Raw genomic sequence first — 15,507 nt, 5'->3', positions numbered from 1 at the left:
TCCTGCCACTGGGCACCACTGAAAACAGTGGTCCCGTCCTCTAGATACCTGCCCCATAGGTATTTATAAGCTTTGATAAGATCCTCTCTCAAGTGTTCTCCAGGCTAAACAGACCCAAGTGTCTCAGCTTCTCCTCTTAAGGGAGGTGCTCCTATCCACTAATCATCTTCGTGGAAACCTCTGCTACACTATGAGCAGAAATACTGTGACACCAAGCGAATAGTGGTAAAATTCAGCATGGTGAGATTTATTACCTTAATATCGGAGAGTTCCAGCTAATACCGGATTAACATATTCATAGGGTTTTATGAACTGCTTGGGTATTAATGGTTACCTTTTAATCTGAAATCTTTGCAAGGGTCTTATGTCACTTGTGTGCTAATGACTCAGCCTGGCTTTAAAAGAGTTTGAATTTCTTTACATGATGTTTCGAGACTAAGTATAAAAGAGGGAAAACGGCCCTTAATTTTAACAAGTACCCATTTGGTTTAACAGCTGCTGTGAGTTCTGCCTTATCTTATTGGCTGTATTTGCCACTTCGGTGGTGTATTTCTGGCTGTCAGAGTCTTACAGAGGTCTAATGAAGTGTGGCACCTTTTTCTTTTCCTCACAGCTATTATTTGTAATTTGATATAAAACTGCCTTGTTACAGTTTATTCCTGAATAAATGATAAAAAGGCAGTATTAGAAGGCAGTGCTGGCATGAAAGTTCCTGCTTTGTCGCTACTGTGGAAGAAGCCATCACTCTCCTTTTAAAAGATGTGTTATGTAGCTGATTCGGGGAAAACTTTGAACTCCTGAGGGAACCAAAACTGACCTTTTCCCCTCTGCTGGCCTTTGCTACAGCCTTGTCCTAATTAGCAGCTGAACTCCATGTCTTGCACTCCTGGTACTGAGAGCTGGCTTCTGGCAATCATGTCAGGTTTGCTTTTAATTGTGGTACAGTCTTCATTGTGTGTTTCTCCACTGTGCCCCAACTGAAGGCTCTTATATCTGCTGAGTTAGCAGACATGGGCCTATGCTAATTGGAGTGCAGCTTTCCCACCCCAGAGCTGGAGATGTGGCAGCTGGAGTCGGGTGACATGATAACCTGGTCGGGGAGTTCTTGGGTGGTTCAGGCTGGAGTTTGCTGCAAGAGCTGGTCTCTGTTATTTTGTGTATATCTGTTACCGGTGCTACAAATCCTGGTTCCTTGTAGCTCTGATATTGCGAGTAACTCGCTGGATTCCTTAGAATATGTGCAGATACTTGACTGAGCTATTAGAGTCTGTTAAAAACTTGACGTGGTTGTGCAAGGGCAGTTCTGTCAGACTAAAGATGAATTCCTTGTACTCCTGAGTTTCTTGAGCTGCCTGAGTGAATGTACAATGCTGGTGTGCTCACATGCCTGACGAGGAAATGCACACCGGATCATGCCATGCTGCCAGCTCTGCCCAGAAAGCAGAGAGCATTTGTTGAACTCCACTCAGTTTCTCATTAACGTGCAAAGCTCTCATCCATTTCCGGCAACGCGCCAAGCAAATTTCTTGATAGAATTTCTTCAAAGCTCTTTTTAGTGCACACGAAGCTTGCCTTAGGTCTCCCTGTCCTGTCTGTTTTTCTAGCAACTTGCTTTTGGGGCTCCCTATGAAGAAGGAGCTGGGCAACATGCTGTGATTTTTTGTTACCTACCTTGATACACCTGTGTTACACTCCTGCTGAGGACTAGAAATGCTCATCCTTTCTAACCCTATCAAATCAATCCCCCCTCAGGAAGGTATTTTTTTAATGAATGTATAATATTGGTGTTCGCATTTGGGCACAAGGACTTCTCACTAGAAGGCTCTGTATTAAGCCCGTGCTTCATTTCATCCTTTTTTTTTTTGTTGTTGTTGTAGCATGCAGGTTGAAGGACAGCTTGGATTTGATTAAGGGCAATGTTGATCTAGAAATGCTCTTTCTTGTCAGTAACTTTTAGGAGGAGATGCTGTGCCTGGGGGAAATAGATGACTTCCCAGGATCCCTTCCAGCTGATAGATTTCATAGTCATACCCTTGTCCATACAAACGATGATGGGGAGCAGAGTCTTCCTTACCAGCCACCAACTGGCTTAGATGTCCACTCGGGGCTCACATTTAAAGGATTGGATGCAGCCCTCTCTAAGCCTTCCTGGCTTGTAATGGGAGTCATAAAGCTCAAATTCCATGTTAGCACTTTGATGTATACTGGTACAGATGTTAAGTAGTTTCAGAGAGAAGCAATCTCTGTGATTTATTTCTTGCTGAGAAAAGTTCAATAGAGATAAAAAGGGAAAGAGGGGGGAAAGTTTAAGGGGACACAAAAAGCACCATCACTTGATGGTTGTTATACAACTCTAAAAGTAGGCCTGCCCTTATCACTACAGACGAGAAAGTAGGACTCAGGGGTATTTCAGGATTAGGAAATAGAACTAAGTACCTCAGAGTTTCTTTGGCTTGCATGGATGGCCTTTTATCAGCATCTTTTATTCTTTTTGGTGGTTTTTGCTAAGGGCAAAATGTTGTTTGTGTAAGGGCAGATATTCTCTTGTACTGGAAGCTTTTCATGGTAGAGGTGTCTGCCAGACCCATCAGTTACGATCCACAAGGGCAAGATCTCCTTTCTAAGGTGCGTATTGCTGCTTACTTCAAGAGGTTTCTCCAGTAACTTAGGTGTCATAGTCCCATGAAATCTTATTGTCCTTCAAGCCAATCGGATATTAGTCATCATTAGACTCCCTGTTGAGACCAGTGTTTAAGCGCACCCCTTTGAAACATATGTTCACACGGGCTCGTGTGGGAACATGTTTACTGTGGACTTCACTGCAAAAACATCTTTACTCTTTTAATATACCCACACATGGCATCTCAAAGATGATTAAGTTTCATAAATAATGAGGAAAAAACCAGAAACAGATGCCTTCCAGCAATACATTTGGGACTCCCTAGTCTGACTTTCTCATATCATGATCATTTCTTGTTGCCCATCCTGTACCCAGCCTTGACATGAGTTCTGTAAATCCTGTGGGACATCTGCAGTGAAGCTTTTTGCTGATGGTCTGGGAAGCACTGTTTTTTGGACACACTCCTGGGAAAATGGAAAAGGTCCTTTAGGGCATGCATGATTTTTTGAGTTAATTTTTTCCCAGTATCATTATTATTATTATTGAATCAACTTTAACTGTTTGCATTGGATTTTTGCTGATGCAATTGTATCAAGAGTCCCTAAAGTGTTCCCAGGTGAAAGTAATTCTCCATTTCCTATGGGATTAGTAAGTAGTTGTGGATGAACCAGGAAGTCTAGAATAGATTTTCTTCTACTTTCTGATCTGATATTTACATGGATTACTTCGTTCACAGTTCACATAGTTGTAATGAAGCTACCAAACCTTGGGTCACTTTCTTTCTTCTTCTGTAATGTAAAGAATATTAGTCCTCTTCCTAAAAGATTCTGAAGGCTGGATGAACAGTAATTCAGGTAGATCAATATTTCTGCTTGCCATGGGGCTGAGTGCTGGGTTTGGAGGACTGACTGTTGCTCCCCCCCCCAGATATGTTGCTTTCCTGTCTCTCATGGTACCATTTTTCTTCCAGCCCCATCCTCATTGCACATGTGTACTGTGGCAGCACCTGCTTCAATGACCAGTCCAGGGTGAGGCCCTAGGAGAAAAAAATGTGGACTGAAAGGAATTCTGTTGACTAAATCTATGCTATGGGTTTTTTGTATGACCTACTTTTATAACATTATCCACCAAATGTTTGAAAAAAATGTATTAAGGTCATCAGAAGAAAAGCCAATCAATTGCAGTACAGCACTGTGAGGCATACCAGGACCATGCTGTAGCCTACAGTGAGGCTATCACCTTGGAGATTAATGGGATCCGAATTATGTTTATTTTTCCTAGCTCTAGTGGCAACTGCTGTGCAGAAGTAGAATAAATATCCTACCCTGATTATCACCCTGCTACTGCTCTAATACCATAGCCTTCATTTAGGTAACCTTTGTTCAATTTGGTACTTAACTAGCTGTTTTGAGTGCTGAAAAGATGAGCAGAAAGGAGCTGGTTTGTTACAGTAGTTGGTGAAAAGGCCATTTATGAGGAAACTGGTATGTGCTCAGCACAAGTCCGTTGACACCAGGGTGTGCTGGACCCTTGCCCACGAGTCATAGTCAGCGAGGTTTCTGTTTGACCAGCAAGTTCCTCACCCCACACTCAAATCAAGGAGAGACTTCAGAATTGCAGGTTTGGTTTAGAAAGGCACCCAACCTTTGACTAATCGGGTCATGGGGTGTCGGGGTGCAGACTTGGTGCATCAGACAGGAAGCCCCAAGTAGGTTTATTCTGGAGAATATCTAAGTGCACCAGTGGGAGAGTAAAGATGGAGAGAAACAGGCCTCCTTTCCCTTCATCTCCTGCCAGCCATGTTTTCAGCATGTTTACTCAACACGTTGTGATAGCAAGAGGAGGAACATTCTGTGTAATTACAGATTTAACAGCTAAGGCAAATTAAATGCAGCTCTATTGCAGCAGACTGCAGTGTTTGTTTGCCTGTGAGCAAGTCTGCTTTACCTCTGCAATTTTTGCATCCTGCAGCTCTCTGCACTGTGGCTCTCTTCCTTATGTTCCTGCGTTACCCTTTCTTTGGGCTGCCCTGCTTGCAGGGCAGTTTTTCTTAATTAGAAGCCACTGCAGGCTGGTACAACTTCAGTTTCATGCTTTTCAAGGCAGCTTGCAGAGGTAGGAGACTGACAAGCCCATTTGCACTGGGTTTATTTCAGATTTACTCTAGGTATGAGAGATCACATTCTGGTTCAAGGAATGGTATTTGTTTACGCTCTCCAAAACAGATGAGAAAGGAATTTCAGCTAAACAGCCTGTATGGCACAGAGTAATCTGTCTTGGCAGTGGAGAACAGGAATTCATGAAGTTTCCGAGGAGGCAGAATTTGCTGGAAAGAGAAACAGCCCTCCCTACACCAAACCAGAATGGGAAAAGTGGTTAAGCTTCCTCTGGACACAGAGCCCATCTCAGCATCCCTGAGCTGAGGGGACACAGAGTACAGCTGCTCTGTCTTAGCCTATGTGCCTAGCATAACTCTGTTCTGTTAACTCAAAACTCTTCTATTACTGTTTCTCTGATTCTTGATTTAGTTATTTCATATGTTGATTACTTTTTTGGTCTATAAATGACCTCTCTCTTTATATGGCAACTGACTTATTTTTATGTTAGTCTCTTATTCTTGTTGGACAGAGAGCTAGAGGTGATACTGATGCCAGTATGTGTTGGAGGTCTGTCCTGAGCCATTAGAAAGTGAGGCTGGATTCAGGGCAGCTTTTATGTTGTGCTGGTTTTATGTGTTCAGACTGAGCTTTTTCTCTATGGTCTAAGTACATAGTTTCCCCTTTCTTTATAATATGTTCAGATCGTCTTTTTGGGAAGGTGTGCCTAAGCTGTGCAGGATATGTTAGGATTAATGTGGAGTAACAAAGGGAAGATTTACAAACCGTATTTCTTTGGAATAGTCTGAAAACTTCTTTTTGTTTTTAAAATATCCAAAACTCTGAAAATGGGGAAGTTTCTTTGCACTGGTACCAAAAGAGGGCCAATCCTTTTTTAAATGCCCAGAAGAAGGCATAATTAAAATCATATTCAGTCAAGTCTGAGTGTCTAGCTACCGTCTGTGTCACACCAAGAGAAAAATCACCTCTTTTACATTGTTTCCAATGTAATAGTAAGTGATATAAGGAAAGATATGAAATCATGCTAGACAGGATGGTCTGTGACTGCCAGCCCACTTTCACAGACTTCTCAGTTCAAATACAGCTTTGAATCTTGCTGGTACCCAAATGAAAGTTATGAATATTAGGGCTGTAAACACTGTAAATGATTACCCTTCACTGCATTCAAGTAGAGAAGCTGAAGGCATGTCTCAAATATGTTTTTTTACAGCAGTACAATTAAAAGCAAGTCTAACATCCAGTAATCCAGTCCTCCACCTGACAGTGCAAGCGATTCCTTTCTTTAGCCAGCAGCCAAAATAATATATGAAGCATAACAAAATAAATGCAATTGAAGTGCTGTGGAGCCGGTCTTTTCTACTTCAGTAAATCTTATGAGGTTCCTCCTGGAAGGAAATCTTTCTCATGGGCACAGAGGGAACAGCAGCTTCTACACAACTGTGGTGATGTACTGATGAGACAGCTAATGAAGTCTGCAGTTGTGATAACAAAGTGATGCTAAAACATCTGGTCATGGAAGGGCACAGGAAGAGGCTGAGAGTTCGCTTTGTAAACTGCCTCCTGCTCTGCCTTGGCCTTGCTCCTGGGTGTACACAAGGCTGGCCCAAGATGGGGAGCAGCACTAAACCCACAGTTTTCCCAGAGGAAACAATGCTAGTAAACCACATAATGGTTGGTAGCCCAGAGCATCCTGCTGTTCTTTGGCTTCAAAATTGTGCTGAGATGAGAGATCTCAAATGACTTTTTGCCAGGATAAAGTGAAATTATTCTGGAGTTTCATGCTTTTGTCTAGGAGCTTCATGGTGTCCTTAAATTGGCTATCTCTGTGGTCTCTAACCTTATATCCTAAAGATGCTGTGGGCTGTTCTGTCTGTTCATTACCCTCTCATTTTATACAGGACAGTCAGAATTTGAGACGAGTTGGCAGCCCAAGTGTTTAACTGCAGAAAACTATTTGTGGATTAATGTATTGAACAACAGATATATTTTTGCCTGTTGCCTGGATCTCGGAGAGAGTTTCTCTGATTTTCACTTGTGTTCCCCTGTCAAACATTTTCAGTTGTCAAAACAGGTAAGTACATGCTGAGCTGTTGTATGGGCATGTCAGATTCATCAGTGCTTATCTGAATGCTGAAGAGACAACAACAATTAACAGTCTGTCTGGTATCTCTCATGTGCCATTTTGTTGCTGTGAGTGCACAAAATGTTGTGTGTTCACAGCGCACTGGAAGCCAAGAGCTTCCATGGAGCAGCGACACAGGTCAGAGAGCCCCATAAAAGGATGGTTGTTAATGCACTTTGATGGGGCAAACACTGCCTTGCCTGGAGTGATCCTTTAGAGTTTGTGATTAAATAAATCCTTGTCAGGGTGAGGGCTGCGGGATCCCCCAACACTACAGTATTATTATCTCTCTAAACTGTAGCAGTGTAAAATCGATATGGTTGCACACACTCAGTGGTATATTTATATTCTAAAAAGAATAAAATTGATCTGAAAGTGTTTTATATGAACTGCCGCTTAGTTTCAAAACTGAGTGTGCACTTCATGTATGCAGGCTGGAGGTTAGTGAAACACGAGCATAGTGAGTGACAAGTAAAAACAAACAAGAAAAGGAGGCTATTAAAGCTAATAAAGTGCCTTGTTGCATGCTGAATAAAGCTTTTATGACTTCATCTTTTTGTTTGGAGCAAACAACATTTTGTTTCTGTTCTGCAGTGAGCATAAGCTTTGGAAAGTTAAATAGAAAGTATTTGGTTATGGTAAGTGGTCATCAGAGGCTTACTTCACAGTCATGGCCTGTTAAATTGTTTACTAAACTTTACTACATCTCTCTCTCTGAGCCTGATGTGAGTCTTAATTCCAACTTATCTCCTTGTAGACATGAGTCGCTTGAGTTTTTCATAAAACCTGAAAGGTCAAACATAAAGTTTAGGATGCTTTTTACAGTAAGTCATAAATAGTAGGGAGTCACCACAGACATGCCAGTCACCCCAGTAAACTTTTAGTATTATGCCATTGTCTATCTTAGCACGTTCTTCTCAGTAGAGGTTTTATACCTGCTGTTCTACAACTCAATTTTTTCTGGCTGCAGTTGAACAGTCACTGGGATCTGATCTCCCAGGAGAGGGATTGGGACAGCATGGAGACTGGTCATGCTGTGAAAGCCCCCATGTCCACCACGGGTGTGGATCAACTTCTCACCTGTGGGTCTTGAGGCTGTTGTATGTGGTTTTGTTTGCCCCCAAATACTGTGCCGGACACGTGCTATTTGAATGCCTGCAAGGTGGCTGGCAGGAGGGGGGACAACCTGGACAGCAAAGCCCTCTTTCCTCCTCAGTCAGAGCTGGAAGTTGATCTGCAAAACTGTCTCTTTAGTTTGATGCAACTCCTGTTGTTCAGAACATTCCAATTTCAGCCCTAGGTTTACAGGTAAGAATGTTAACTTCAGGCTACATTGAGCATCTGTATCTTGTTAACCCAAAGCAAACATAGTTCTGTCCTATTTCAGCAAGGAATGTGTGTGTCGTAGAGCTTTATATACATAGTAGAGAACAAGGCTTTTGCGTGCTTGCTTTGGACATTCTGAGGTTTATAAAAATAGCAAATATTTGAAAAAATACTTTTCCTCCTTTATTTTTTGCCCTTTCAACACAGCTTCTAGGTTCAGGATACCTAAAGCACCACCAATGTGTGCTAAAGGACAGCCCACAACTGCTGTGTGGGAACAGCAGGGAGAGGCTAAATGTCTGCAGCTGGAGCTTTTGTGCCGAGGGATTTTCAACAGCCTCTTGAGGCAGGCAGGGCCAATGACCCTTGTATTTGTACAGCGATGTTCAGTTAATCTCTGTAGATGATGTCCTTTTGTATGAAAATCAGGTGCTATTGTTCATGGTTTGTTGATTTGCAGAACTTTTTGTGGTATTTCCACATTTGCCAGCATCAAGGCTTGACAAGAAGTCCTCAGATAACTTGTGTTGTTGGATAATCTAAGCAAAATGAGAGACAAGGGCCAAGGAACTGCTGGAATACAGGAGCAGGCTGTTGGAGCAAGCAGAAACAGGGTTATAGGTATATGAGAGGGAGAAGGGGTGCTTAAAGGCAGGAGTACTCGAACAGAAGATCTTCCAGGATAAATTCCTTTTTATATTACTTGCACATGCTCATAATTTTTTCTGCTTCTGGGATTCATGTTATTTTGTGTGGTTTTGTTTTTTCCCCAAACAATTTGCAGATTATACTGTGAACAGCATATCATAACTCTAGAATCTATAGCGTTGTATGGGACCTCTCTAAAGTTTAGATTTAAAGTTTCTCTGAAAAGGTGGCCAAGTCTATATTACCACTATGTTTGTGCCAAACTTGCCTTTTTCCACCATTTATGCTTCTTTGTGTATGACTCCGTGACTCGGGGACAGAGCACAGTGGCACATGGATGAATTTATACTAAGTAGAAGTTAAAAACAGGATGGAAAATGTGAAAGCTGATAAGGAAATATAGTCACATGCCCACTAAGAGAAAAAGATACGTCTGAAAATAGTGTCACAGAAACAGATAATTTTAAAATTGAGATAAAGTCCTGCTAGTGTTATTTATGGGCACGACTCCTTTGCTTTATAGTGGAAAAATGTAAGAAAAAATATAGTGCAGGTCACTGGCAGGAGACTGCTCTTTACCTCCCCTAGGAGCCACACATTAGGTAGCTTCCAGTTGTGCCATGGTTTTAGGAGCGAGGTCTGATCTCATCCTACAGAGGATGAGGAGACAAGCCTTTGGCTGCAAGGCCCAGCACGCGGTGGTCTCAAGCCAAACCAGGGATGGTGAGGCTGAAGTAGTTTTTAAAACCAGCCTGTTGTTATGCAACAGGCTAATGTTTAACTCAAATTACTCTTATTTTAATAATTAGCCAGCAGCCAGTTCCCATACTTTGAAGGGCGTGTTCTGCTTTGGGGGCATGCGATGTGGCCCCTCTTTTCAGTACTCAGTTATTAAAACTGCACTGATTTTCAGGACTGACTGGCAAGTAGCTATTATACGGGTTTGACCTTCATGTTCATCTCACCAAAAGAAAAATATGAAGTTGACCATGTTACCAAATAAAATGGAAGATGGATTTGCCTCTGTGAAATAGCACTGGGTCAGCTTTTCTGACCTTAATTCCAGGGACCCAACACCCTGCCAGGGGGATAGACCTCCTAGCTGATAGGAATGCCAAGACTACAAGTTGAAAGCACAGAGCAGAAGATTGCAGCTTTGCTCTCCAAGTAAAGGAGGAGATTATTAATTCTTGTCTTGATAAAACTGTCTCATTTTCTCCCTGCTGGAGCAATATGCGGTGAAGTGGTGTTAAAATAATATACACAATACTGTGTTTCTGGATTGAATCCAAGCTACTAAATCCATCATGTGAATATTATTTTTATAGATTCCCCCCCGTATTCTTACTTCCTCTCAAATATTCAAGTTAGTGAAGAAAGAAAGGCTGACAGAGACTGCTCATTTCTCCCAGCAGCTGGCAGTGATGGGAGCCTAATAATATTGCCTATGTTTTTGCTAAACTTTGGATTAAATGCACTGATGTGCTGTCTTAAGTAGATAATATACAGCTTTGTTCTGCTTTGCCTGTTTCAGAAATGGGTGTTGAATGTGGCTGTCTTTCATCCCTAGCAAAGCAGAGGCTTGCTTTCCAACTGCCTGTTTTTACAAAGTGTATCCCAGTGGGGCAAGCCCACTGAAGAGGGAGGGTTGTGGTCCCATCAGTAGAATCTGTCTCCAGCATCCTCTGGAAGTCTCCTAAACTGGGTTGCCGATACCTCTCTGTCTCTGTTTTGATGTCTTGAAAATTGCTTTGGAAAACTTTTCCAAAAGGAAATTCTGGTGCTGGGGACACACTTTGCTTTTTGTTGAAGTGGTATATTTTTGATCCAGTGAATAAAAGTTTTGCTGCAGAAGAGCGTTCCCTCTCTATAGTGACTGTATGAGTGCTAAACCTGACCACAGGTGGTTCTGCCCTTGACAGCAGGCGTAAATAGAGTTAATTTTATGGGGACCATGTTCAGTAACTGCATTTTAAAAAACTCTAGGTAAGATAGTAGACCAGCAAAAAAGAAGCACTGGGGGACAGCAGCAACAGAATTTGTGTGCTGTGGTAAACCTGTGCATGTGAAATCTCTCTCTAAAAAGATTTCAGCACTTCACATGACCTCTGTTAATATTTATTTTTAAATGATGCTTTGTGTCAGCTGTCTCAACTCCACACTGCCATGGGCTATTCTCAAGTCTGGACTGTTTTCCAGTCAGCGTGAAGTGGACTCTGCTGCCTGACATGAACTGTTGACTTGTTCTGATAATTTTTGTCAGCAACAAACAGCAATGAGCCAACTGCAATGGCAATGCAGCCATGATTTCTGCAGCCCTTGGATATATTTTCTAAATACTGAAGACAGTGTCCTAGATAAACTGAGATCTCAGAGAGTCCTTTCGTAGATACTACAGAAAAAAGACCTCTTTTTAGTGTTTTTTCTCATATAATGTGGTAGACAGCAGGATGTGAGAGTTTAAAGAGACGGTGCAGGTGTGATCAGTTCACTAGGATGTTGCCTGTAACAGATAGGATCATAAGCGTTAATAACTTAAATGTGTTAAACAGCCTCTACTGGTATTCTAGAAATACTTGCCTTCCTGCAGCTGCAGATATACCTGAAGGTAGTAGAATTAGGAAAAACAACTACTTTTTCTAGTGTGCTGTTCTCCAACTGCAGTGTTGAGCTCCTGCTGCAATGACAATTTGTCCAGTCGTGAAAAAGCTGAAGACTGACAGATGTCCTTTTCAACATTATAGCTGGTCCTGTAGTTACACCAGTTCCCAAAACACCTCAAGGTCTGTTTCTTAAAACTGTCTTCTGCTCTGGCTGATAAACTGAACAGAAAGGCTTTTTCCTTACCTAAAAATACACCAGACTCCTAAAATAAGCAGTAACTGCTGTTAGGAAGTCACCAGTTGCCTGGGTCATTGGAGGCTGCTCCACACAGTGGAGCTGACAGGTGTCCCACACAATGTGCCATTTTCAATCCAGCATAGCTTCAGTTATTTTATATTTGCACAGACTCTCAGCTCCCTTGGGTTTAGAGCCTAAATGGACAACCTGCAGCATATACTCTGAAGAGATGGCAGACAGCAGCTTATTAATCATATTCCCTGCTCAAGCCCAGACAGTGTAGGAGTGATTGACCTTCCCTATTGCATTGGACAACTGTAATATTGAAGGAACAGAAAAATACACCAAGTAAGATTAGTACATAAAGGCCCCACTGCACCATGGCATCTGGAAGAACACATGCTCCTTAGCATGAACCTTGCAGAAATCCTGATGAAAATACAGCTGTTCACATGCAAAAGATGAAAAAAAAGACCTTTCCCATGCAACTGCTGTCAGTGCAATGAATAAACCACTGAAAACTTAACCTGTCTGCCCCAATTCTTTGGCCCATGATGGAGAGAGTTTATGTGAAGTGTCACTATGTGATGTTATAGAAAGTATTATGTCCTACATAGTATTTAAAGGAAGGAATTTCCTTGCAGGACAGCCAATGTTAAGCTACCTGGTGACTACAGTTGTGCTGACTGATTAACAAGAAAAGCAAAATATTTCTCTCCTACACAACTTAGATGAACACAGAAACCTGACCCACAGGGATAGATGAATGAAGGGTAATGCTTCCGGTTCAGAATTTCCTTAAGAAGTTATATGCATGTTAATCATGCCTAGTTACTCTCCATTCCTGTTGCTAGTAGATCAAAGTCTTGCTTTCTAGGGTTTCAGATTCTAAATGGAGAGTAGAGTGAAGCCTGTGAGAAGAGCTACACCTAAAGAGGAGTTGTGAGTTGTAAGTTGTCTGTCTAGCCCTATGCTAACCTTTTGTGGTCTCTTTTCCATTTTTGTAGGCAACATCTTTGTCGTCAGTTTGTCTGTCGCAGACCTTGTAGTTGCGGTTTATCCATACCCTCTGATCTTGAGTGCCATTTTCCATAATGGATGGACCATGGGAAATGTTCATTGCCAGATCAGCGGGTTCCTGATGGGCTTAAGTGTCATTGGGTCCATTTTCAACATCACGGCAATTGCAATCAACCGCTACTGCTACATCTGCCACAGCCTTCGCTACGACAAGCTCTTCAACCTGAAGAACACCTGCTGCTATCTCTGTCTGACCTGGATACTCACGGTGGTGGCAATTGTGCCAAACTTCTTCGTTGGCTCCTTGCAGTACGACCCCCGGATTTACTCTTGCACCTTTGCCCAGACGGTGAGTACATCTTACACCATCACGGTGGTGGTTGTTCACTTCATTGTCCCGCTATCCATTGTGACGTTTTGCTACCTACGGATCTGGATTTTGGTGATTCAAGTCAAACACCGGGTGAGACAAGACTGCAAGCAGAAGTTCAGAGCAGCTGACATCCGGAATTTCTTGACTATGTTTGTGGTTTTTGTCCTTTTCGCTGTGTGCTGGGGGCCATTAAACTTTATTGGCCTTGCTGTTTCAATTAATCCTTCAAAAGTGCAGCCACACATTCCAGAATGGCTTTTTGTCTTGAGCTATTTTATGGCCTATTTTAACAGCTGTCTCAATGCTGTGATCTATGGGCTTCTTAACCAGAATTTCCGGAAGGAGTACAAAAGGATACTGCTGACACTCCGGACTCCCAGGCTGCTGTTCATCGATGTGTCCAAGGGTGGGACAGAAGGGATGAAAAGCAAGCCATCTCCAGCTGTAACAAACAACAACCACCAAGCTGAAATACACTTATGAGTCAGAACAGTACTATTTATTCTGGATTACAAGTTGTATATGTACTATATGAGCTTTTCGATGTGTGCATTTCACAGCTGGTGTTGCTGGGCCACTCATGCAGGGAAGGAGTCTGCTACCTTTCATGCTTAGCTTCTCACTGTGATGTTGAGGCTTTGAGTAAGGATTTTCAGAATGGAAATGGCTGATCTTTATTTTTTTCCTATGCCATCTTTCACCTTGTGCCTAATTAATTGGTTTGGTTGCTTTTACCACAAGCATGCCAGTACCCTTGAAAGGGAAGCATTCAGAGTGCATGGAAAAATGCAGCTATGCTTGAAATGCAACCTTCAAAAGCCAGCAAAATTGCCATGTATTACAAACAAACCTTTTTCCCTTTCTTCTGAATTATATCTTTTGGGCACTAGCATAACCAAACCTATAGAAAACAAAGTATAAACTGCATGACTTTTTACCTTTTCAGTTAGGGAACAGTATTAGCCAGCAAGCATACAAATGGGTGTGATGACTTCCACTGCGTGTGTTTGTCTTCCTTTACCTTTTCTCTTAAGATTTAGAAGCTAGCCTGGGCTATATGTGAGGCAGGCAAAATCCAAACCTAGTGAGTGTCTGAAGCACTCGTTTTATTGAATATCTGCAGATATTAAGTACCCTTGCACTTTCCTTCTCAGGCGATGCGTAAGAGAATAACATATAATCTAATTGCAGGAATATACTTGGAGCCTGATTCTAATTTAGGTGGTACCCTGTCTTGGCCAGCATTCATTCCAGACATCTTTCAGAAGGCCCTGTTACATGAACATCATAAAAAAGATGAACATAGCAGAGTCGCATCTGTTTAGTGCAGATGCCAGGTTTTAAGTTCTAGTAATATTTACACTTGCAGACAAAGGGAGAAGGGGAAGGAAGTGTTTGTTCCAAGCATCTCTCCTTTTGCCCACCGCATACCATGGATTTGTTAGGGGGGAAGTGATTTTTTTTTCCCATTTTATTTGTGTACACAGCTGTAATTAATTCATGAATCTGGAAAAAGAGAGTAACTTAAGAATATTCACACATCAGTTCTCAGTTAAATCCTGAACTCCATTATCTTTGACATTGGAAACAATGTCCTGAAGTGCTTGGAAGACCAGTATCACGTTAGAAACAAGCACATGGGCAAAGATAAGGTTGTTTCTTTAATTGGGGTGGCTGTCTTTAATTGGGGTGGCTGTCTTTAAATAGGACTTCTTTTTTTTTCCCCTTAACTTCATTGTGAATTCATCTTGTGGTTTTAAATGGGTGGGTCCTGCTTTGAAAAAGTCCTATAAAAACAACAGGTAAAACTCCCCTGGTGGAACTCTACCTTCAAGCTAGGAAACCTGGCTTGATGTTGATACAGGGAGAGGCACAGTGGGAGCTGTGCAATGGAGAGGAGCAGGTCTGAGCCCTGTGTGTGTAATGAGGACAGCAGCGAGCCCTGCTCCTGATCAAAGAGTGCAGTCTTTGATCATAGTCAAAGCCAGACTGCTTCCCAGGGCTGAACCCTGAAACACTGAGAAACAGGCTTTGCAATAGCATGTAGGTGCCTAGAGATGAAGGAATGTAGGATTTACAAAAACTCTGAGCAGGCTAAGTGCCTGTTCCTTAGTGGAGTTAACCATTTGTGCATTGCTTCCTGAAAGCAACTTGTTGCTGGATGTCCCTTATGTTGATTTTTGGAGGGAGGAGAAGTTGAGAGAAATTAAGCCCCTTTATGAAGTGGGACAAGAAACATTACATGGTGCATTGCTTCAGTGAGAGCTGCAGTGTGCGTGATGCTGTGTGGGGAAGGTTGCTGCAGCGCAAGGGGAGTCTGTATTTATAGGGCACCCTGGCACTTTGTGACACTTTGAACTTGAACAACTCAGACACTTCAGATTATTATTGTTTTAAAATGCACCGCAGCCAGCCTCCCATAATAGGAATCAAACTGAAT

At 42.2% G+C, this 15,507-nt stretch overlaps 1 protein-coding gene and 1 long non-coding RNA gene across 2 annotated transcripts in view; both read left to right on the top strand.

Annotated features, from left to right (window-relative positions):
• The window catches only part of GPR50 (G protein-coupled receptor 50), a 40,662-nt gene extending 25,912 nt beyond the window's left edge, over positions 1-14,750 (top strand). The window contains exon 2 of the mRNA XM_069867675.1: positions 12,682-14,750. Coding sequence (XP_069723776.1) covers positions 12,682-13,550 — 869 coding nt within the window. The 3' untranslated portion in view covers positions 13,551-14,750. The remainder of the gene's footprint in view (positions 1-12,681) is intronic.
• LOC138726210 (uncharacterized) overlaps positions 1-15,507 on the top strand; it is a 219,331-nt gene that overhangs the window by 84,928 nt on the left and 118,896 nt on the right. The window lies entirely within an intron of this gene.

This window comes from Phaenicophaeus curvirostris, chromosome 13 (assembly GCF_032191515.1).
Source record: "Phaenicophaeus curvirostris isolate KB17595 chromosome 13, BPBGC_Pcur_1.0, whole genome shotgun sequence".
Classification (NCBI taxonomy): Eukaryota; Metazoa; Chordata; class Aves; order Cuculiformes; family Cuculidae; genus Phaenicophaeus; species Phaenicophaeus curvirostris.
Note: the sequence above shows the minus strand (reverse complement) of the source record. Positions and strands in the feature narration are given on the sequence as shown.